This window comes from Polypterus senegalus, chromosome 8 (genome assembly GCF_016835505.1).
Source record: "Polypterus senegalus isolate Bchr_013 chromosome 8, ASM1683550v1, whole genome shotgun sequence".
NCBI classification, from domain to species: domain Eukaryota; kingdom Metazoa; phylum Chordata; class Cladistia; order Polypteriformes; family Polypteridae; genus Polypterus; species Polypterus senegalus.
The window spans coordinates 41,191,018-41,217,321 of record NC_053161.1 but is presented as its reverse complement, the minus strand read 5'-3'; the positions used below and the strand labels follow the sequence as shown (position 1 = coordinate 41,217,321).

Here is a 26,304-nt window from a genome sequence, read left to right as displayed (position 1 = left end):
AAGATATGCTAGTCCAAGCTCCACAAAAACAGATGAGAACAACTTTAACATTATATTAATTTTAAGTACACAGCATTATTCTAGTAAATAATAGCGATATTTAATATTTCTTTGAGCTAATCCCCACCTGCTTCAAAAGGACTATTAATACTTGTGCCAAAAAAAAGCGGACTGTTTGAATGAACACAAACCAATGGCACTCATTTCAGATGTGATGAAGTGTTTTGAGAGATGCATTACAAAGTGTATCCTAGATAGTCATGATCACCTCCAGTTTGCATGTTATTACAACCAGGCCCAGAGGATGCTATATCCACTGCATTTTATTTCATCTTGGCAAATCTGGATAACATAAATTGCTAGTTCTGTTTATAAACTACAGCTCATCATTTAACACTGTTGTACAGTCAAAACTGACCACAATACCCCTCACTTTAGGACTTAGTGCCACATTGTGCAATTGGAATTTGGACTTCCTAACCAACAGACATCAGCAATTGCAGACTGGCATCACCACATCCTCCATGCTAACACTCAGCACAGGCATTCCACAGGGTAGTGTGCTGAACCCACTTCTGTAGTTCTTGTTCACCTCTGACTGTGTGGCTAGGCAGAGTTCCAATTCCATCACACAGCCATCAGTTATGAGACAGCTTACAAAGAAGACTTGCTGATTCAGTGATGCCAGGACAGCAAGCTCATCTTTAATGTCAGCAAAACTAAGAAGCCTGGTTAAAGACAAAAGCAAAAGGCAGACCACACTAACATCCATATTAGAAGGGATGCTGCTGAAATGGTGAACATTTTCACATTTCTTGGAATGACTATCACTGTTCTTGTCACAAAGGTTCATCCATGCATCTAAGGATGGCTCACATTTCTACATCTGTTCTCACAAACTTTTACAGGTACAAAGTGGAGTCCATCTTGAGATGGTCACTTCACATCCTGCTTGGCTCAAGATTGTTAACCACTGCCCAGGGAGGTGCATATATATTTATAGTATATTACCATATATAGTATAGCACAGTATGTTACCTGCACCAAGCTGCCTTGTCTTCGGGACAAGTATAACACTTGCTGCCTTCGAAAGGCAAGCAGTGTAATTAAAGCCCCGTCCCATCCTGCACAGCCGCATTTCTCATTCTTTTCTTGTGGCAAACATTATAGGACCATTGGTACTTGTACCAGTGGATTCAGGGAGAGTTTATATATTATATATTATTTGTAAATACATATTTTATATCATGTATATAATTGTATATATATGTTGCATGTATGCATTTTTTATTCAGTATTTTTTATCATGTTATGATTTTAAAAACTCTTCTGAAGAGCCATGGAATTATGAATTTCATTGTATAATGCACACATGACAAATTTGACTTCACTCAGCATTGGTTATACAAGCATACATACACATTAGTGTAAAATGGCTATTTGAAGACTTTATACTGCATCCAGATGGAATTTTACATAATTTTCAGTAGATCTTTAGCTCATGTTGCCAATCTGTAGTTTACATAGTGTAGAGAAAATTCAGTGCAAATGTACTGTACTTGACAACAACAGGCCTACCATTTGGTTGAAAAGTTATTATATTTTGTCTAATACAATCATTTCCTTTGCAAATAACTTTAATCACACTCATTTACTCATTTATCCAATTCATTCATAAGACCCTTCAGTATTACAATAACAGCAAGAAAGAAGACAGAGAATAAAACCCCTGCACCCAAGAAAATATAGGGTGGAAAATAACATTTGGAGGCTCCTATGAAAAGCATCACATATCTTTCAAGTTGCACAGAATCACACATCACACATTAAGAAGAATGAAAGATTTCTACCTTAAGAGCTGCTCTTTTTGGCAAAAGAAAGTTGTCATCTTTAGGATCACCCGAATAAGAGTAAAAATCAGGACCAAACTCACGTTCCATCTGTCCTCTCTCCAAACGCTAAGGATAGATGAAATTACAGTATATACTGCTGTTCATATATCATATATCACAACTGGATTATTTTAAAAAAAACGCTTTTGCATAACTAGTCACATTGGCACATTAATCTGACATTTTGTGTACACTTATTAATGAGCTCAGAAGTAAATTTGATAATTGTGTAACATGACTAAAAAGAAACTAATAAATTACAAATGCACCAAATCTATACTGAAAAAGCTTTACAAAGGAATTATTATAATAGTATGAAATAAACTGAATAAGATTTTAAATCTACACTGCAACATAAGTCATCAGTGTGGGCAAGATCAATTGAGCAATCAATCAAAGGAAGCGGGGATAACATGAGAAACTTTCCACATATGTTAATATTAATAGTAATTTTGAATTAGGCATCTCGATGGCATACCAACCTCAAAATATTCTTTAGTTTTTTTTGAATCCTGCACTACATGTTGCCATGCACGAAAAACATTCTGACATAAAATCCTGTCATAGACTCCAGAAATTTTCTTGGACGCATCTGAAAGTGAAAGAGAATTTGAACAGTTTTTAAAAAAATCTTAAGCTTTTCAAAGTTTTTCTATGTTGGAAACATTATTTTCCTTAATCTATGTAATTGTGTGAATGGGTGTGTATGTTTCTGGGCTCTGTGATGGACTAGTGCTCTCTCTACTGCTTTGCAACCACTAACACTAGGATACATTTCAGCCCCTAGGACCATGAATGAGATTATGTGGGTTTGAGAATGTTACATAATTTTTGAATATGATTTGTATCAAACATTGTACATTTTCAAAAAACAAAATTTTAATTATTGTTTATACATTTTATTTGTAAGTTTCTGTCGAATTTTGGATTTTTATAACAAAACAAATTTATTTGTAACAGTAGTTTCATGTTTTTGATTTGTATTTTCAAAGTTGCTTTTTTGTTACCATTTTCATTTTCTTTGTTTACTCAGCTCCATCTTGGTTCCCATTATGTGACCCAAATAGTTGTCAATGATGACATCATAGAATATTTAAAATGTTTAAAAACAATAAATGTTAAGAAGAAATACTGTAAAACCATAGTCCACAAAGAGAAAAACCTGTATAATTCAAAAATTTATTTAACAAATAATTAAAAACAATGATCAAAAACAAAAGAAAGGAATTGAAAATGATAGTGTCACACACGTGCACATGGGCGGCAGCTAAAGGGCTTGAATGCAGGGCTGTGGAGTCGGAGTCAGAGTCGGAGTCGAGGATTCGGAGTCAGAGACAATTTCGGGTACCTGGAGTCGGAGTCGGCAAAATGTTAACCGACTCCGACACTGACTCCTACTAAATTTAAATGGGAATTAAAAAAGTACGTTGAAATGTCCCAATTCACAAACAGTCATAATGAACTACTTCTCTGCTGTATGAATAAAGCCCAATGCATGCAGTGCATAATGTTACCACAAAACGAACATGTCAAGTAACCATGAAGCATGCTTTTCATTGACTGTATGCGTCACTATATGGGATGTAATGCACAGGTAAGGTGCGGCACCGCTTTCCATTGTGTCGTGTTCCACTGTTACAGGGAACTGTGAACCTAGCCTAAAGCCCACTGATTTTAGATTGCATTTAAAGGGAACCCGAGGTCAGAGGAATATGGAGGCTGCCATATTTATTTCCTTTCCTTTAACTATAATTGTATTCCAAGTTTAATATAGGTTTTCCAGATATTGTTTTTAGTTCATATAGTTAAGCTTTTTTTGTGGTTTGTATTTTTGAACCAATACATTTCCTGTTCCTGATTTTTATGCCTGCTATTACTATCCAGACACTTGTTTAAAAAAAAATAAATAAACAAAACCTTGTTTTCATTGTGTTTGTCTTTAATCTGGCATTATAGTGGAGTGTTGGCTTCCTAGCCAGTAGTTCTGTGGTGAAATGACATGTATGTTGCCTTCCTTTCCTTCAATGGATGTAGAAAATACATTAGCATAGTATATACATACAGAAGAGTCGGAGTCGGGGAGTTGGAGTCGGAAGATTTAGAAACTGAGGAGTCGGAGTTGGAGCATTTATCTACCGACTCCACAGCCCTGCTTGAATGAGGGCAATTTTATGCTGGAACAGGGGGTGGGGGGGGTGCATTAACTCTTTTTGTTTTTATTCTGCAGAACAGTTATGGAAAAGTCCGCCTGGCCCCGCCTGACATCATTTCAGGTTCCGGGGCTGATGATGTCACTTACGGTCCCGGTCCTAATGATATCATTTCCTCTGCCTGACTTTAAAATTGCCATTTTGTCTCTCATGAATCAGTTCTGTTTTGTACTCTGTACTTGAAACATTTCACTGCTTTGTTTTTGCACTAAACTTCCTGTATACTGGGTGGATACCCCAAACCTTTTTGTGGTGTTTTGTACTTTCATTTGACAATGAACAGAACTTTATTTTGTCCCCTGGGGGAAAACTGGCTTTTTACAGAAGCTCTTTAAATTAATAAAAACATAAATAGATAGATAAGAGAGAGAGAGTTTGGGAGCATGCACTGATGTAGTGCATTGCTGCACCCCCCACAGGACGAAGCACCTCAGTAAGTAAGTAAATAAATAAATATACACACACACTTTGGTATGTACAGTACACACACTACAGTGACTATAAAGTAGGAAAGTTTGGTTATTGACCAGTTTCCTATAAACTCCTGGGACTGTATTATGTAAAAACTCAGCCAATCATTGCAGCAAGCAGTACTGGACTTCCTTCAGTAGGCACATGTGAGACAATGAAGAACCTCACCAGACTGATGCAACATCAGACAATTCTACCCTGCCTTTTCAACAATCTGCTTTTATGCAGTAGAGCCTATTACATTGTTTATAGAAGCATTTGCAGTACTGCTTCTGTCAAATTATTCCCTTGATTTACTTAGGACTCTAAATTAGCATCCTGATCTGCTACAGCAGACAGGCTCAGTCTCTAAGGGAGCTTTTCTTTCTGGTTATAATTTCTGTTGCATTCAGGAACTTTTAAGTGTCTGAGTATTCTGCCTTTGGAAATAATTCCCACATTATGTTAAGTCCTCCATATTATGATGAACAACAGATGACACTGAATCAAATTCTGAGGCTTTTTCCATTGTAAATCCATATTGTGAGTGGACAATGTAAATGCCATATGGGATCGACAGACATTCCAGCCAAGAAAGAATAAGGTTCCTTTCCTGGAAGGGAAGCCATCGGCGGATGGACAGATGCCCTAAATGGATATACTTACAATACCTTCCCTGGCTGGGATAAAAGGAAAAGACAAGGAAGGACTATCTCTAAGGGCTCTTTATTCTCCCAGAAAGCTTGATGGCAGCAACCCTGGATATCGATGTCCATTCGGAAACTAGCACGGAATTCCAGAAATTGTAGTCCAGTAGCACAGCCCTGGTGGGGTCCGTGGGTGCCTGTAGGGAGTTACACTCTCTACTATTTGGGACTTCTGTATGGCATGGAAGTGCTTCCAACAGGCAAATCACTGGCACCAGAAGTATTTCGGGTTCCTCAGTAAAAGGAACTGCGCTGCCTTGTCCAGGCTAGTCAAAGTTATAAGGAAGGAAGGCAACCATTGACTGGAGGAGAGTAGTATGGCAATTGTGGAGGAGAAAGAGGAGAAGAGATCATTTGTTTTTGTGTTTTGTGTGTTCTTGCAGGCTGAGTTCACTATTAAATAGTTGACTTTGATGTTTATAATTGCAAAATGCAAGAGATACAATATTCTCTAACAAAAATTAATGTATCACCCTGATGTGGTTTATTGCGGATTTATATTATAAATGTACTTAGTTTAACTTTATTGAAGTTTTACCACATGTCTCCAGTGCGACTAACTGATTCTGGCTTGTAAGATGCTTTCATTCAGAAAACAAAACTTTATTAATTAATGTAAAGACCAAGGAAGAAATTGTTTTCAAAGTTTATCTGAAATAACATTTAAGTAATAGTTTCATTATTAATTATGGATGTTACTCATTTACTGAGACAACATACTTATCTAGTAAGTACAGATAAACACAATGAAACCACAAAATATCTATTTACCTTGAACAGGAAAACACAACTTCTTCAATTAAAATATACAGATGATAAAGTAGAACAATAAACAAAGACTTTTTTGGCAAATTAAGGACTCTTCACATTTACAGTGTGGTTATCCTCACACTACTTGCCAAAACTTACATTCTTATATAAAACTGGGGTTTTTTGCTTGCTTGTAATTTGATGCAAAAATAGAAATCCCACATTGTATTCATTTATCTTTTTTTTCTTGCCAAAATTACAATAATGGAAAGTCTGCATTTAAACATTACAATTAGTTTGGGAGAGTCCAGCTATATTATATGCATTTGGTAACCTTTATACTATCTTTGCACCCTTTAAAAAAATATTTTTTCCTTCCATTATCCAACACATATTTGCTTTAGAGGGTCATCAGTACTGTAACATTAAAAGACTTTGCCAATTCTTAAGAGTCAAACCAACTACTGTATTTGTTTATTTGGTGCATATTTTTTCATGTATAAAAATAGTCTTGAAGTTCCCATTCCATTGAGACATGGTCCAAGCTTTTCTAATCCTGACAGAATTTACAGCATGTTACAATATGCTGAAAATATATTCAGTTTAAAATCAATCTTATTAGGTGTGGTTTTATACAATATGAAAAGCACCTTCTGCAACTGTCATGTCTGTCTGTCCACATAAAACAAGTCCACTGCAAACGGACCAATTTTGTTGGAATTTAGCAGATTTATTCTTCAAGAACATTTGTTTAAAATGTCCAGTTTTTATTGAGATATATTGAATGCAAAACACTTTACAAAGTTTTGAAATTTCAAAATCTCCCAATGAAATGGGAGTCTTAAAACACAAAAATATTCTGTATGAATATAATGATAAATTAAGTTACTGTTTCACATTTACTATTAGAAAGGTTATTTCAAGTTTACTTTTTTGCATTTACTGTTTTTACACTTTTATTCGTCAGCTACTCCTGACAGCAAAACAGTGATTTACCTTCACAATCTTGTGCGCTGCTTGATACGCTCTCTGTAGAAGCGTCTCTTGTGGCTTTGCAGGGTCATGCACAAACCTTTGTCACAGCAGCTCATTTCTCCTGTTCAGTGACACTTTATGCATACAGCGAATAAACGTGTTCTCAGAATTTCCATTACATTAAAAACACATTTATTCACCAGTTTATTTGCTGCAATAAACCTATCTGCTCATAATGAGGCAGAACTAACTCTAGTGCCTCCACATAATTTGGTACCATTGGTAAATATAATAAATTTGTTACAATTTTATTTGTAACAATTATATCTCACAATTATAATAAAAAAATCCTGGGGTGAGGCAAGACTTTTTAGCCTGGGACGAGACGTGACTTTTTCAGAGAGATACTTTCAAGTCCTGCGAGACAAGATTTTGTAGCAAGAGATTTAACCACGCCCAGGGCCAGAAATAAAAGACGAGTAGATGACAAAGTAGAACGTCGTAAAGAATTCAAAAATATTGGCGTGATACACATGCAGAGCAGGTTAGAGATAATGAAAGTACTAAAATTCGAAAATCTCAAAATAATGATAGTAAAGATCTGATTAGGACAAACAAACAGAAATTATTACTTGGTGAAATAAGGAACAGCGAAAAGAGATAAAATATATTGTTCGGATTTAAACTTTAAGTCGGAGACTTGTAGATCATCTAATTCGTGTTGATCCAGGGAAAAGTAGTGTTTCTTCCCAATGAAGAGGTGTATCTGCGAGAATTAAAATATTTGTTGTTTTTTTTGAAAGTGAAATCCACATATGCGATTGGTAGAAGCACGAAGTGCTGGTGCATAGCACAGGCCGTGTTGGTGAACGAAGATATAAAAAGTATTTATATTTTGATAGTGAGCACCACCATTTTGTGTTGTTTTCTCATAGTCATGGCCATTTTGTTTATCATTACCATGCCTGATTGCTAGTTAAGTGATTAATAGCAATCCATCATCATGATGTGAATTTCTGATATTATATGGCGAAACATTCACAAATTAATCTGTTTTCGGAAAATCTTACAACCTTTGTGTGCAGTAGTTAGAATTAAATCTCTGTAGGGGGTTAAGATTTTTGGCAAGTATTTTGATAGCGACTTTTGATTTCTGCATTGGGCTTTAGTGCAACAATTTGAATTACCACTCTCACTTTAGAGTTCCTTTATTTTTTTCTCTTTTTAATCCCTGATCTTTCCTGTTATTGTGGTTTTGGCCTGGCTGCTTTTCATTCTATCAGAACAACAATATTGAGCAAAAATTAAAGTTAAAAAACAAAGCCAAAGGTCCTCACCCTGTATGGAATCTTATCCCTATATAAAAGCAAATTTGCAGTGAAAATTCTTTGTTTTTTACGGAAAATCAAAGCTTGGACATCAGCCTATGTGCATCGCCTTCATTTTTAATAGCAATACAAAGATGTCACATTAGAACACTAGTAATGAGGTCATTGCTAAGAACAAAGTGGCAGCACTCATTAAAAGAACATAAAAAAGGATGGTGTCAGAAAATAATCATGAGATGACCAATTATTATTTACATATATGAAAGCACCAGTCACCATGGCAAACGCATGCCCCATTTGTAATACTTGGTTTTTCATAACAGAAGGGAGAATATACCAATACAGTCACAAGGTTTTAAACTTCAATATAAACAAATACATTATGTAAATATATGATGCAAAAAGCATTCCTGTCTCGTAAATAAGACTTGAAGACAAGTGCATAATGATGAATAAACTTAAAAATGAAAACTATATGTTATGTATTGTTTCTGTTATTACTTTTCCACTTGGCATAACTGTCTGGCCTTTCTATCTGCAATTTCATATGAGCTTCAACTTATAGTACTTAAATAATGTTTAAAATAATACATGAGTCCACAGTGGCAAACATGTGGAAAACGGTAAACAAAATGGTGGTGACATGACATCACAAGGAATAACAAAAATAAATAAAAATGAAAATGAAATGAAATTAAATTAAATGAAACCAATAAAATTAAATTAGAAAATTATACCAACAATACTCATGGAACTTACTACTTTACATTAAACAATTATAAAAATGCTAATAGTTTATTTAACACTACTTATTGATCCTCCCATGTTACTGATTTCCTCAGAAATTATAAATTATATTATATATGTATTATATATATAATATATATTATATATATATATATATATATATATATATATATATATATATATATATATATATATATATATATATATATATATTATTTCCCATAATACTCTAAATACACTTCACCTGCTCCTTAGGTACTTTCTCTGTGTTTTAATATAGGGAGAATCTGTTTTTGTTTCCTTTAAAATTAGTAGCAATATTTCCATTTAACTGTCATTCACAAACATTCATACACCCTAAATTAAAACTTATGTTATTTATTTTGAACTGTACATATACTACATTATATAGTTGTTTTTTCTTCAGTAATTTCTTCACTCCCTAGTAATAACCTCAGAATACCTGTTACATTTGCTATACATTTTAATTCTTGGTATAAACGTGTTTTTAGTTGTGTAATATATTGTACTCCTCCTTGTACATTGTACTTTAAAATGTATTTCATTGCTCTTCAATTATTCCAGTATATAAAAGATCATTCCAGTTTATTTATTTCTGGCTTTTTCAGAGTGCAGGGGAACTTGTGTTTTTTTTTTTGCATGTAAATATTAGCACTGTGCAGCCTAAATACCTATCCAGATGTGGTTAGCCTAAATACCTATCCAGATGTGGTTAGCCTAAATACCTGCTGCATTTGAGAAGTATGGGTCAAGTTATACAGAAAAGAAGGTGCACCATATTAGATTAGATAATCTTCACTGAACCTCATGATAATCATAACTCACTATAATAATGTTGTCAAAATGCAGAAATATGTCTAGCAAAAACCATCATCATATGAGAATTTATAATTAGATATTTCAGATCTAATACTTCTTTAACTTTGAACATTTCTAACCATTTTACTTCCTAATCCTGTAGTCATATTATATTTTCATCATATAAATTCATAAAAAATTTATCATTTGGAATGTTTGGTGTTTACTGTGAAAGATGGTAAATAAGAACTGACATTACCCCTGAATGATCTTTCCCTCTGAATGACCAATATTCTAAATAGTCAAAATACTTAAATTAACATGTTTTATTTACAGAGTTTAGCTGTTCTGTATCAGATTTCTATTGAAAAATTTTAATCACAGCATATATCAATTTAATATCTGGATATCTGAGGTGAAAAAACTTATTATTTGATTCTCAATTCAATACCATGTTAAACCAGAAATAGCCCTAAGGGGGTTACTTAACTCTTCTAAAGAACTGGCACGAAAAATCACATCATAGATTTACAGATAGCTCTTTAAAGCCTCTTCTATACCAATAGATTGGAATGAAAACAAGAAGGTTTATGTGTGCCTGAACGGTTCTGCACACTAAGTGGAATGTCTATTCTGATGCCCTGTTGTTCACTAATTTAACTATTTTTACAGAAAGAAATAATAATTAAGAAAAAAATACCATTTAGTTGAAAGCATGTTAACTTGTTAATTTTTATATGCTATGATTCACTAAATCATTCAAAGGTTAGAAACTAATTTTAATTTAAATAACAACCATTCTAAAATCTTTTTCATACATACTAATATTGTTTCTGAGTTTCCATGTAAGAGGCAGGCTAAAGGACTTCTTCAAATACACACAGAAAACTGTGCCAAAAATACTATATTTTCTAAATCAAACAATGACATGCTGTTGTCCAGGTACTTTAAGAAATGACTCATCAATTGAGCTCATAAGTGCTCAGCTCATGTATGAAGTTCACCAAATGCAATAGCACAGTTTTCTGCACCAGCTGGGTGATGGAAGGTACTCCTTAGCAATTTGACAATTGTGGACTTGCCTTTCAGATAATAATTATTTTTAACTTAAAACATGATTTTAAAAGCAAATGCAATAAAGAAATTATTTACCAATTAACAAGAAAGTCTGGTAAAAGTGTGCTTGAATATGTCTGTGGTCCCTCAGCAGTCAACAGCTGTGTTTAGTGTAATAAAGTGATACCAAGTCACGGATAAACATTTAAAAATTTATGTTACTTGGTTCATTGCCTTGGGCACCTTCGTAAGTTGAGTTCAATGTGAACAACTTAAAAATATAATTGGCCTGACCACTGTGTGTATGTAGTCTGCATATTCTATGATTGATTGAATGGGTTTCTTCATGGATTTTGATTTTTTCATCACATCAAATGTGAATGGCAGGTTAAGTGGCAATTCTAAATTTCCCCTGTGTGAATGTGGGCAGGTAAGCTGACATCTCAGTCAGGGTTGGTTTCTGCCTTTCACTCAAAGTTGCAGAGAGTAAATATAGTAACTAAGAATTTGAAAAGGTGAGTGCATATGATGAAATATCCTTTATTGATGATATGATGATGATATACTCTATTTACAGGTAAAATAATGTAATCTTTCATGTTGGCCAAATGACATGCATCATAAGTGAAGAGTACATACAGCATCTTATATTAAATTAATTTTAAGAAACATTCTGATAGCTAAGAAATTTACTTTCAGCAGTCAGCAAAGTCACAGCACTGCTTAATGCAATGCATTTAATTCACAAGCCAAGAATTAACCCACCAGTCTCTCATGTCTTTTGATAAAGATAATGGTTCTGCTCATATAGTAAAATATATATTTACACTATAATGTGTATTGCATACAGTACATATAGCATATACAAACATACGGTACACATTTCATTTCTCTATTAAGATATTTTTATATATTTAATCTGCCTATATTGCACTATTTCAGAGTAAAAAAGAAAACTTAAAAACAAACCTCCCCAATAAACCCTGTTATTATACTTACTAGTTTGTATCTTCCTTTGAGCATGTAGCCACTGAGTCCACTTTTGGAAGGTCACCTTTAATCTAACTCTGTTATAGTGTTGTTCTGCCATGTTCATTTCTTCCATGAAATATGCAGTTCGTGCTTGTTTATTTAAAATATATTGTATCCAAGAACTGTTTAAAAAAGAAGCATCAATTAATTATTCATGCTTTGAACTAGACACAATCACAAAAGTAAAAAGGAAAGAAATAAAACACCCATACTGAACTCAGAAAGCTGATATGCCACAAGGGGAAGCAACATAATTCTGGGATCATCTACTTACATTTAACAGATGGACTCTCAATAATACACGCTGTTCATTTTCTTAATACTACAGAATGTTTAGTTAAAATAATTAAAATATTGTTATGTTTAGATATTGTCATTAGAAGAACAGCTTTTGTAATAGAAATGATTATGATTTGGCAATACTTTTTGTTCTGGTCTCTTTGAATTCATATGGTTTAAGAGAGGTCCCAGCTGAAATTCTTTCAGAGAAGAAATACTGAGAAGTCAAGCAAAATGACACCTTTTATTGGCTAACTAAAAATATTACAATATGCAAACTTTCAAGGCAACTCAGGGCCGTTCTTCAGGCAAGATGCTATCTCTTGCATTTTGTAATCTTTTTAGTTAGCCAATGAAAGGTGTCATTTTGCTTGACTTCTCTCTACATCCATAAAAGCTAACACGGTACAACACCCTAGTACTAGAGAAGACATAGGAAAGGCATGTTAGGTGAGAATCTTTACCATTTATTTTTCAGTTTTCATCTCCAAACTGTTATTCGGCATTAGACACTGAAATTTGTTATGCTCAGCTCAGACGTTCCACAGGTGTATAGCAGTTTTACATGCTTTTCTCTGTAAAACGTGCAATATAAAAACAATGTATTCACTGATTGAATAAAAGCAGTTAATTGCCGTACAGTCTCTAGGCTGTTGATCTTTATTGATGGCACCTTTAATGCAATAGACAAACAAACTGAAAGAAATTTTAAAATTGAAATTAAGGATATGAAAATTAAAATTTTATCCAGGGATAAGAGACTGTCATATAGCACCTTTTACATTGATCCCTATCAGGGTCAAGGGGTATGGCTGATGTCTTACTGGAAAAATCTTTTCAGACACAAATACATTTTGTACATTTTCCAAATCAGGAAGTCAGAAGAAGTCATTTGCTTGCATTTGCAATCATCTTTTCATTTTTAACAATTACCAAAAACAATATCTCACCACACTGAACCTTCATACATATTCATTTATACACTGTTTTATATCTATGTGCTCTGCTTTTTCTTAAAGTGCCATAACTTTGCAAAAGTATGAGTAATCCAGTTGTTCTGTATCTGGAGGCTGTAATTGCAGCTGCTATTTCATACCAATTTCTGCCATCTTCCTTAATTTTCTTAGGGACAATTTTAATCTTTTCACTGAGAGTATTTCATGTTATTTAATCAACACCTGAGACAGAACTAAAGGCAAAGATTATTTGCCATTTTGGGTATCTGACTTGTAAATGACTAATGGGAGTTTTCCTATGATTAAGCAACACTCCATTCAAAATATGAATTCTAATGTAATCCTTTTAACTCTTATATAGTAGTATAGCCAGTGACTGAGGCTATTAGAAATATGCTTTAAAAAACTGAACAGTATTCATTTACAAGCCACATAATGTGAAAAGGTACAATACATTGTGATGGGCGGCCACAGCCATTACCTGGCCGGGACACCAGCTGGATGAAAAGACCAGGGGAGAAAGCATCTACAAGGCACTACCTTGCCTGGGATGTTAGAAGGCAGACCTCCTGGGTGGCTGTGGCACCATGGATTCCCGCAGGGCACTCTGGGTTTCGGAGTTTGGAACAGCCCTGTTGGGTTCCGTAGGGGGCTGCCAAGGGGTGCCCTATATGGGGCTTTCACCACACCTAGGAGTGATTCCAGGTCTGATTAATGAGCCACCTGGAACACTCCCAGGAACAGCTTAAAAGGAGCCACCTCACTCCATTCAGGAAGCCAGAGTCGAGAGGAAAAGAGTCAAAATTTGTCAGGAGGAGTGAAGGCAGAAGGCTACAGAGACAGAAGGTAGACAAAATACTGTGTGCATTGGACTGCGTTTCATTGGGCTCTTTACTGAGCACTGCAGGTGGGAACAACTGAAAAGTGTTTGCCACTTTAATAATAAAGGCTTATGTTGTGTGGCACTTTGGTCTGTGCCTTTTGTGTGGGGTTTGGGGCAGCTGGAGCGTCCCTGATTTGCACAGCATCTACGAATAACATAAAACTGTTTCACCATGCCATTCAAAACATGGTTTAGCCTTTTCTTACTAAAAAACAATTTATAATAATTAATTAACCAGAAGATTAACCATTCCCTGTGTACCTCAGTAATTCATTTTATCTCTCCATATGCTAGAACTAACCATATAAACTAGAAGCATAACTGAACAACTGATAATGGGGTGAGGAGTATGTCAGGTAAACTGATGTTTTTATCAAATATCCTGTAGTTCTGCATTTTAAAGCGTTATTGTTTATCATGGTGTAAGGGAATTCCATCATGTTGCATGTTGGTTTGATGTGCAAGTAACAATCTCACTCTATTCTGCACATATGACAATATAACTAATACTATAACTACAATATCTAAAGCAAGCACAACCCAGATGACCTTCACCATTCCTCCTAGCCAGGATTCAAATGATTTGTTAAACTTTAGACATATCAGTCTTCTTCTGCCAAAAGAAGAGCTTTATACTAAAGGGTGGCAAAGAAAATACAGGTAAATAGAGCTAATATCTTTTACCAAGGTACTGGCAGCCCATTTAGGGTTGCTTCCTGCCTGCACACATTTCTCACATAAAGGCATGAATATAAATACAATTTTAAGAACACTATAAACATTGGTGACTGAATCAGGAAAGTTTTATTTTGCATAGAGTTCCAGAATACTGATATAAAAATTCATTTTCATATGATTTGCAATTGTGATATGCAAAACTCGGTAAAAAGAGTTTTTTTTAGAGGTTTTAAGATTTTTTATTGGGTTAGAAAATGGGGAATACTCTTAATGCCTCATTCACACTTCTGTGTTTACCTGTGTTTTTTGTGCAGCTGCATAACACAAGTAATCTGTCACAAACCAGTAAAATCAAATCTGTTTACTCCTCTTATTCACACCATCCTGATGGAGCAAAAAGCATTTTTTTATGTGACATGCTGTATATTTTGAACAGAAAGAAATACTAAAACACCTTTGAGCATATTGCTGTGTTTTCTCCACAGGAAAATTTCAATATACAGGAAGGTTTTCCCACCAACTCCACCATTAATTAACAATTGCTTCTTCATTTCTGCAGGAGTGGTAAGTGATTTGCATTATCTACGCACATTGCAGCTTCAAATTTCTTTCTGTATCCAATGTATCTTTAGAATTGTGATCACGTCACATCATGTTGCTGTCATAATTGGAAAAATTGGTATTGTGCTACCAGAACACATCTGACGACTCAACAAAATTTCTACATGTGACAGTAATTGAGTCCACTGGCCTTTTTTTCACTAAAGACCTTTATTTAAACACTAAATGACAAGCAGACAACCCAGCCACAGGGGATGCACAAACCAATGTGTTTCTTCGTGCCGATCCCAAGCCTAGATAAATGGGGAGGGTTACATTAGGAAGAGCATCCGGTTTTAAATTTTGCCAAATCAATATGCTGACAACAATACAATTTTCCATAACGGATCAGTCGAACCCCCGGTTAACAACAACCACCACCACTACTGTTAGCAAACAGGGTGCTGGCGAAAATTGGGCTACACTTGGCCAGATAAGGAGAAGAAGATGGAAGGGGAGTAAGGCCAGGTGGATCAGAGGTGGATTCAAATTGTTCTATCATGGTGTGAATGGGAGGAGAAATGGGGTAGGCGTTATTCTGAAGGAACAGTATGTCACGAGTGTTTTGGAAATGAAAAGAGTTTCAGACAGAATAATGATTACGAAGCTGGAAATTGGAGATGTGATGATGAATGTTGTTAGTGCATCTGCCCCACAACTTGGGTGTGCAATGGATGAGAAAGGAGATTTCTGGACTGAGTTGGATGAAATGATGGACAGTGTACCCAAGGGACAGAAAGTGGTGATTGCAGCGGATTTCAATGGACATGTTGGTGAAAGGAACAGAGGGGACAAGGAGGTGATAGGTAGGTATGGTGTGAAGGAGATGAATGAACTAGGTCAGATGATAGTGGATTTTTTAGTAGGGAGCAGGTTGAGGAGACCCTGGAGAGGTGGAGATATGCTCTAGAGAGGAGAGGAATGAAGGTCAATAGGAACAAGACAGATGTGTGTAAATGTGAGGGATGTCAGTAGAATGGTGAGGATGCAAGGAGTAGAGTTGGCAAAGGTGAATGAGTTTAAAAACTTGGGATCAACAGTACAGAGTAATGGGGATTGTGGAAGAGAGGTGAAAAAGAGAGTGCAGGCAGGGTGGAATGGGTGGAGAAGAGTGTCAGGAGTAATTTGTAACAGACGGGTATCAGCAAGAGTCAAAGGGAAGGCCTACAGAACGGCAGTGAGACCACCTACGTTATATGGGTTGGAGACGGTGGTATTGACCAGAAAGCAGGAGCCAGAGCTGGAGGTAGCAAAGTTAAAGATGCTAAGATTTGCACTGGGTGTGTGATGGATAGGATTAGAAATTAGTACATTAGAGGGTCAGCTCAAGTTGGACAGTTGGGAGACAAAGTTAGAGAGGCGAGATTGCATTGGTTTGTGGATGTGGTGAGAGAGGACATGCAGGTGGTGGGTGTAACAGAGCAAGATGTAGAGGACAGGAAGATATGGAACAAGATGACCTGCGGTGGCAACCCCTAATGGGAACAGTCAAAAGAAAAAGGAAAATAAATGACAAGCAGACATATTAATACATGTAAATGCTTCCAGACAAGACACCTTTCTTTTTGTGTTAACATCACAACATTTAGCTGGAAATGAAACACAATTTGTTTTACAAATTGTTTTCCAATATAAAACACCAAGTTTAGATGCAAATTCAATTTCATGCAAATTATTTCATTCATGACTAGCTATGAATTAATATATAAAAATAAAAAACGTTTTGATGTTAACAATAATAAAAAGAGTGAATCTGTATACTGTAGATTAAAAATAAAAAGCACTGTGATATAAAAACAATTTCCAGAATATTTAACAAATGATTTGTATTGAAAATGTAGAAACGTGTAAACTAGTGTTCAAAACTTCAGAATCACCCAAAAATATTAATGTTTTGATAAAAATGTATATTTTTTTATAGTATACCATTAAATTGACTATTAATGTTGCAATTGGCTATTACTGCTCGATATTACCTATTTGTAATATATTATTCATATATGATCGCAAAGCACTATTTAAGCCTCCATTCTTAATAATGTAATGTTTACATACTAATTGTTTTTAAAGAAACCTTTGTAACTGTGTTAGCACAGTTGAAAAATATTATTCTGTTTAATAAAGCAAGTAAATTGTCTGCCCTTGAGTTGCAAGACACTGGCATTCCTAAAGCTCAGTTCTGATTTAAAAAATGGCCAAATTGAAACTGCTTTCTTAATAAATATACCAGTCTATTGTTGTTTTGCAAGACAGACAATAAAAATTCCAATAAAACTGAGGTTAATACCAAAGCAGTCATCTTTATCTTAAAATAATCACAAGACTCTATACTTCTTCCAGACTCCAGTGTCCTCTTAGCTCAGCTAGAGGAGATACTCACTGACAGGTGCAGTCAACCTTTAATTCTTAGGCTCAGATCCCACCATCGGCAGTCCATGGGCATACATGGGATGCCATATTAAGCCATTCACACTTCTCCCACCGCCAGTCAGTCGGTTCCTGTGGGAGGCTCCACCTGATGGGCCATTCCTACTCTCACAAGTAAATCAGCACGAGCGCTTTCTTCAGCCCTTCACGAGCACTAGCGTCATACTTATCTCTCTGGTTTTCACTCCCAACCACCTGCCCCCACTCTGTAACTAAAGGGCTCTATTCAAACTCCAGCCTTTTATGTTAATCTTTTTATATCACACTTTGGCTTTCTTTTAAACTATTATGGAACACAGGTGTGGCAATCTTGGCTCTGGCACTAACAAGAGAACAGGTTAATCCCACACATGCTCATGTGAATAAAGGATCACCCCGTCACACATCAGCCTCCGCAGCCACTTTGCCACACTACCTATGCCACACCCAAAAACTTAAAATGTGCGACTCAATTATTCATTTAAAATGCACATACCACAGACCCACTATAACACATTCCTCCTCCCATAACTCTTCAGTTGCATGGGAAGGCTCCACAGTCCAACAAACCTAGTGCAACTGGTGGCCCAGTTATGTGGCAAGGCCCTATCACTGCAGTAAAACTGTTAGAATAATAAAAGCACTAAAACAAACTCTTTACAGTCTATGTTGTCTCTTCATTCTACTATATATATATATATGATGTGTACACAAAAAATTAAAAAATAACAAAAAGTTATAATCCTATTTTCAATTTTCATTTATAGCTAACAGAACAGGCTCCAGCTTCCTGTGGGCCACTGGTGGAAAAATGATGTTTGGAAAATTGAAAGATGGAGTGTAAAACTTACTTGTAGCACATTCTGGTTAAGCATTTTCTGTAAAACAAATATGCCTTCTCGTATAAATGTGACGATACCTAAAAAATATATTTTTAGTTAGAATAAATATATTTCTAAAAAACAAAGAATTAAAAAAAAAATTTAGTATTTGTTAAGATATTTTGATATGCATAATGTCACAATGTAAAACCAATTAGTTTTCTGGTTACATGAGGAAATTGTGGCGATGGCCAGAAAGGAACATTCTTGAACTACCACCAAACCCAAAAGAAATATAAAAAGGCTAAAATATACAAAAAAATATATATTATAAACATAAATAATAACAAAAGGGTATCCCAGAAATATCAGGTACTAGGCATAAAGCAATAATGAATGACATACAACTCCTCACTGGTTAGAGCAATATGCACAGCTTTGGAATGCATTCAAAGAACATAAAAATTGTTTTGAAGTAAATAACTTAGCGTTTCTCTGTATGCACATAAATACAAGGGTTGAGACCTTTAAACTTGAAAGAGGATGTTAAGCCCTTGCTTGGAAATGCATCCAGAGGACACTCACAGAAACTCCTGAGATCTTCCTCATAGAACTCTCCAATACAGACCCTTACCTCACAATGATACTAAACCTTACAACTCACTTTAAAGGCCAGGCCACACTCCAGGCACTATAGTGGAGATTAAGTTCAAAGTTAACGACCTGGAGGCCTATACACCTACACTCTGTTGCCCCTCACTGTTGCCCAGTCATATATTGTACATTTCTCTGGAATAATTAACTCTAGGATGCTGTCCATTATATGAAAGTATATTGCCACATGATGGGTTGTGTCACAATGTTGCCACATTCCGATAAATTTTATGATCTGACTCCTGCTCTGTATTACCTTACTTTGTCAGCAGTTGCAGAGACTATGGGTCCTCTGCTAAAACAAATATTACATGTATAGATACATACACCTATATAATATGACATACACACATATATATATATATCCATATACAGTATCTATCTATATAAATATTCTAAGTATACTGTATATCCTACTAAGTAAATTACAAAAAAAAGTGATTTCTTACCATCATATCCTCCTCATATCCAAAAAGGAGAGCCAAACAGCTCTGCGTCATTCTTTTTACTTTCATTTTTCGACTTTCATCAATAAACATGTCCCTGCATTGAAATATAACATTTTTTTCAGAATATAATGTGATATCTCTATTTCTCTACTGAGGAATTTGCTCAAAGTGTCACCCACCTCCTCACCCCTCCCACAAGCAGCTGCTAATCATTGTGAGATGGCAACGGTTAGAATCAAATATAGGCTACTAGAATAACAAGCAGGCAAATGGAGATATCCACTATGGCTCTGGCTGCAGCTGGAGCTTTCCCTCTTAAACTTGCCTTCTCCCTGAGCAAATATAGGTCACAGCACCATTTGTTTCTGTGGAGCAATTTACTCAGGGTGCTCCCTGCAACTTGAGTAACTCAGCAATGGGACTGGGAGAGCAAGGGTGACACCCTGAGAGAATTCCTCATCAGTAACACTACAAATTATTAACAGCCCTGAACAGTTTGCTTTTTAGTAAAATACTAAAAAAGCTATGATCAAAACAATAAATTACAAATTAATCTACACCAACATTTACAGTTGTCTTGTCTCGGGACTTAAGTGTTTTTTCAGTTATTCCATATTTTTGCTAGTATAAGCTAATGTTAAAGATTGTTTTTAATAAAATATAAATGCACAAATACACTCTAATATCAAATTTCCACCATAGGACCCTGGACATTTAATGTGTATCCCAGAAAAATCAGGAACCATCCTTGAATGGGACACAAATCCTCATTGATTAAGGCAATATGCATAGCTTTGGGATTTGTTTGCAAACTAAAATACCCAGCGGAAAGTCACACAGATAAATAATGAAATGAGGACATTTGATGCAACATTACCAGCTGTTGGGTCCCAGAGCAACATTGCAAAAGAACAATTATTACCCATCCAGTTTTGATTATTAAAGGCTCTAATAACAAGTGACACAAGAATGCATCCCAAATTTGATAGATTATTTTTTCTGAGGTGTCGATAAAGACCCATTTGAACCAAGCCACAGGGGATTTACAAACCAGTGTGTTTCTTCATGCCAGTCCCAAGCCTGGATAAATGGGGAGGGTTACGTCAGGAAGGGCATCAGATATAAAATTTTGCCAAATCAATATGCGGACAACAATACAAATTTTCATACCGGATCGATCAATCCCCGGGTTAACAACGACCGCCACTAGTACTGTTAGCCAATAGGGTGCTGGCAGAAATTGGGCTACTGTTGGCCGAGGAAGAAGAATAAGAAGGAGAAGAAGAGGGGGAAGATGTGTCTGGAGGCAGGAGGAGAGGAGGAAGGTAAAGAGAGTGGAACTGAGGGTAGGAACTTTGAATGTTGGCAGTATGACTGGTAAGGGGAGAGAGTTAGCAGATATGATGGAGAAAAGGAAGGCTGATATATTGTACGTGCAAGAGACTAAATGGAAGGGGAGTAAGGCCAGGTGGATTAAAGGTGGATTCAAATTGTTCTATCATGGTGTTGATAGGAAGAGAAATGGGGTAGGGGTTATTCTGAAGGAACGGTATGTCAAGAGTGTTTTGGAGGTGAAAAGAGTGTCAGACAGAGTAATGATTATGAAGCTGGAAATTGGAGGTGTGATGATGAATGTTGTTAATGCATATGTCCCGCAACTTGGGTGTGCAATGGATGAGACAGAAGATTTTTGGAGTGAGTTGGATGAAGTGATGAACAGCGTACCCAAGTGATAGAAAGTGGTTATTGGAGTGGATTTCAATGGACATGTTGGTGAAAGGAACAGAGGAGACGAGGAGGTGATGGGTAGGTATGGTGTCAAGGAGAGGAATGAAGAAGATCAGTGGATAGTGGATTTTGCCAAAAGGATAGACATGGCTGTGGTGAATACGTATTTTAAGAAGAGGGAGGAACATAGAGTTACGTACAAGAGTGGAGGAAGATGCACACAGGTAGATTACATCCTATGCAGAAGAGTCAATCTGAAGAAGACTGAAGACTGCAAAGTGGTGGCAGGGGAAAGTGTAGTGAAGCAGCATAGGATGGTGGTCTGTAGGATGGCGTTGGAGATCAAGAAGAGGAAGAGAGTGAGAGCAGAGCCAATGATCAAATGGTGGAAGTTGAAAAAGTTAGACTGCAAGGTTGAGTTTAAGGAGAAGGTGAGACAGGCACTGGGTGGTAGTGAAGAATTACCAGACAGTTGGGAAACTACAGCAGATGTAGTAAGGGTGACAGAGGAAGGAGGAAAAGGAAACCTGGTGGTGGAAAGGGGAAGTACAGGAGAGTATACAGAGGAAGAGGATGGCAAAGAAAAAGTGGGATATTTAGAGACATGCAGAAAGTAGACAAGAGTACAAGGAGATAAGACGCAAGGTGAAGAGAGAGGTGGTGAAGGCTAAAGAAAAGGTGTATGATGAGTTGTATGTGAGGTTGGACACTAAGGAGGGAGAAAAGGACCTGTACCGATTGGCTAGACAGAGGGACCGAGCTGGGAAAGATGTGCAGCAGGTTAGGGTAATAAAGGATAAAGATGCAAACGTACTCACAAGCGAGGAGAGTATGTTAAGCAGTCGGAAAGAGTACTTTGAGAGGCTGATGAATGAAGAGAACAAGAGATAGAAGAGGTTGGATGATGTGGAGATAGTGAATCAGGAAGTGCAACGAATTAGCAAGGAGGAAGTAAGGACAGCTATGAAGAGGATGAAGAATGGAAAAGCCATTGGTCCAGATGACATACCTGTGGAAGCATGGAGGTGTTTGATAGAGATGGCAGTAGAGTTTTTAACCAGGTTGTTTAATGGAATCTTGGAAAGTGAGAGGATGCCCGAGGAGTGGAGAAGAAGTGTACTGGTGCCAATATTTAAGAATAAGGGGGATGTGCAGGACTGTAGAAACTACAGGGGGATAAAATTGATGAGCCACAGCATGAAGTTATGGGAAAGAGTAGTGGAAGCTAGTTTAAGAAGTGAGGTGATGATTAGTGAGCAGCAGTATGGTTTCATGCCAAGAAAGAGCACCACAGATGTGATGTTTGCTCTAAAGGTGTTAATGGAGAAGTATAGAGAAGGCCAGAAGGAGTTGCATTGCGTCTTTGTGGACATGGAGAAAGAATATGACAGGGTGCCTCAAGAGGAGTTGTGGAATTGTATGAGGAAGTATGTAAGAGTTGTACAGGATATGTACGAGGGAAGTGTGACCATGGTGAGGTCTGCGGTAGGAGTGATTAATGTATTCAAGGTGGAGGTGTGATATCAGGGATCGGCTCTGAGACCTTTCTTATTTGCAATGGTGATGGACAGGTTAACATACAAGATTAGACAAGAGTCCCCGTGGACTATGATGTTTGCTGATGACATTGTGATGTGTAGCGATAGTAGAGAGCAGGTTGAGGAGACCCTGGAGAGGTGGAGATATGCGCTAGAGAGGAGAGGAATGAAGGTCAGTAGAAACAAGACAGAATACATGTGTGTAAATGTGAGGGAGGTCAGTGGAATGGTGAGGATGCAAGGAGTAGAGTTGGCGAAGGTGGATGAGTTTAAATACTTGGGATCAAAAGTACAGAGTAATGGAGATTGTGGAAGAGGGGTGAAAAAGAGAGTGCAGGCAGGGTGAAATAGGTGGAGAAGAGTGTCAGGAGTGATTTGTGATAGACGGATATCAGCCACAGTGAAAGGGAAGGTCTAGGGACGGTAGTGAGACCAGTTATGTTATATGGGTTGGAGACGGTGGCACTGACCAGAAAACAGGAGACGGGGCTGGAGGTAGCAGAGTTAAAGATGCTAAGATTTGCATTGGGTGTGACAAGGATGGATAGGATTAGAAATGAGTACATTAGAAGGTCAGCTCAAGTTGGACAGTTGGGAGACAAAGTCAGAGAGACGAGATTGCGCTGGTTTGGACATGTGCAGAGGAAAGATGCTGAGTATATTGGGAGAAGGATGCTAAGGATAGAGCTCCTAGGTAGGAGAAAAAGAGGGAGGCCTAAGAGAAGGTTTATGGATGTGGTGAGAGAGGACATGCAGGTGATGGGTGTAACAGAACAAGATGCAGAGGACAGGTAGATATGGAAGAAGATGATCTGCTGTGGCGACCCCTAACGGGAGCAGCCGAAAGAAGAAGATAAAGACCCATTTGATATGAATGAGAAACCTTCTTGTAAAACACAGGGGTGACAATAAAACTGAAACTGAAAGTGAACTTATAGACATTATTCATGATTCAAATTTGTGTTCTTCTAAGGTATTAAAAGATTTTTATTACAATGACAGCCTTATACATTTTCAGATTGTTCTGTTCTAGAATAGAGTCATATTGTGAGGAATCCATATGTCTTGCAAAAAATGAATGTGTTACTGTGGAATGTTTACGTGGTGCAAACAAATTTTAGTTAGTATATGTTAGTGTTATTGTAACAGCACATGCTTTGTATAACTCAATTTTACAAACCCAACTTAGAAAGAGTTGGGGTGGTATAGAAAATGCAAATAAAAACAGAAAGCAGCGATTAGTATATGATCTTTCATGTGAAAACCGTATAACAGCCCATTATTTGATGGTACAACTACATTTTCATTTTTTGTTTGATACTTGCAATATATTCCAAAAACATTTGGGCAGTAAATAATTTACCACTATGTAACGCTGTCTTTTCTTCTCACAACACTTAGTAAATGTCAGGTACTGATTACACCAATTTATTGAGTGTTTCAGGTGTACTTTCGTTCCATTCTTCTTGCAAACAAGTTTTAAGGTGTGCAACAGTATGGGGTCTTTGTTGTCTCATTTTGTGTTTAAAAATGAACTTCATGTTCTCAAATGGAGATAGGTCAGGACTGCAGGCAGGCCAGTTGAGCACCTGAACCCTCTTCCTATGCAGCCTTACTTTTTTATTGCACTCAGAATGTGGATTTGCATTGACTTGCTGAAAAATGCATGGGTGCCCAGAAAAGAGATGTAATCCTGAAGGCAGCGTATGTTTCCAAAATCTGTATATATTTTTCAGCATCAATGGTGCGTTCAGAGAAGGGCAAGTTACCCTAAAGACCTGAAATAGATAGATAGATAGATAGATAGATAGATAGATAGATAGATAGATAGATAGATAGATAGATAGATAGATAGATAGATAGATAGATAGATAGATAGATAGATAGATGAGATATGTTCTCTTAATTTCAATGCCTTCAGTGCCGCAGAAATTTAATAAATGAGGTCACCTTTTAATTAAGTTTCAGTGAAAAGGAAAGAAATATATTAAATTTGATTTTTGGCAGACGTTCTCTTGGCTCTATTAACTATTTATTTCCACATCGATGGAAACCAGTAGAGAGTCATCCATAAAACATGCAATACTGTATATATTCAGTGTGACACAAATGAGAATCAGCATCTCTAATACTAAGATCAAAGTGCTCTCCCATGAGCATACATACTCTTCAGGAATTAACAAACATTGCGAATTTTAAAAATTACTTTAAATAGACATGTTTTAAAAAGTTTTTAATTAGGGACACTTTTCATTTTCAAACCAAGATCATTTAGTAAAGAGGTTAACACTTTTTCATGAAAGTATTCAGAGAAATAGTAATTGCAAATGACAGAAAGAAAAGGCCAACAGTCTAATTATAAGACTTTGTTTAGTAAATAAAAATGTTGTATAAAAATGGTATATCTAAAAACACCACAAAATCGACACAATTATTTAAAAAACATAAGCCAATACTTATAAATAAATTATCCCATTTATTCTGATCTACTGTCAGTAAAGCAGGCAAACATTCAATTTCATAAATATATAGTGTATGAGCAGTATTACAATACTGTATTTAAATTGTCAAATGAACAGATTAATCCTTTTGTAGGTTTCTTCAAAATAAATAGGAAAAAACAATTATATTAATTATAGAGTTGAATGAATAACATATTTATAAATCAAAGGGAGAGGAAAGGCATAGCTACAAGTTAGAGAAGAAAATATTGTATTGTGTAAGTTGAAAGGACTACAGGATTAAATTCAGACTAAAGTTTGTTTTAAGCAAAGCTGGTACAACTATATTAATAATAAAGTCAAAACACTAAAGAATAAGGTCAGGTCAGGTTGGAAATCATGCACTGGTACAGCTCGTTGTAACCTCCACCACGCGACGAAACAGCTCAGGATCCTGGTTGGCAATCCCCCAGGCAGACATGCAGTCCAGTCCCACACTCCGGAAATAACCATCTATCTGCCACAGCCAGATGTTATGTGGGTGTCCCCTTGTCCTGGTCCAGCTGCTCGGGTCCTCAACAATGAGGATCCTGCAAGCCAGAACACCATCGTGGAATTGTGCCACATGGCCATAGTACCATAAGTGATGGCCCCTCACAATGCAGGTAATGTGCCTCACTCGGGACTCCATGAGCAACCGCTCATTCAACACAGTCAAACCAGTGGTACCCAAGGATTCCCCAAAGAGTCACAGTACCAAAAGAATCCAGACTTCGTCTCAGGTCGCTGGATAGTGTCCATGTCTTGCAACCATATAGCAAGACAGGAAGCACCAGGACTCTAAAGACTTGGACCTTTGTCCTTTTGCATAGATATTGGGAGCGCCACTGTGACGATGCGGGTTC

General features: G+C 36.5%; 1 protein-coding gene across 1 annotated transcript in view; it reads right to left on the bottom strand.

The window, feature by feature from the left end:
* Positions 1–26,304, bottom strand: part of fbxl13 (F-box and leucine-rich repeat protein 13) — a 256,189-nt gene that overhangs the window by 209,617 nt on the left and 20,268 nt on the right. The window contains exons 3-7 of the mRNA XM_039761026.1: positions 19,693–19,786; positions 18,620–18,687; positions 11,934–12,088; positions 2,375–2,484; positions 1,851–1,958 (exon numbers count right to left, since the gene is read on the bottom strand). Coding sequence (XP_039616960.1) covers positions 1,851–1,958; positions 2,375–2,484; positions 11,934–12,088; positions 18,620–18,687; positions 19,693–19,786 — 535 coding nt within the window. The remainder of the gene's footprint in view (positions 1–1,850; positions 1,959–2,374; positions 2,485–11,933; positions 12,089–18,619; positions 18,688–19,692; positions 19,787–26,304) is intronic.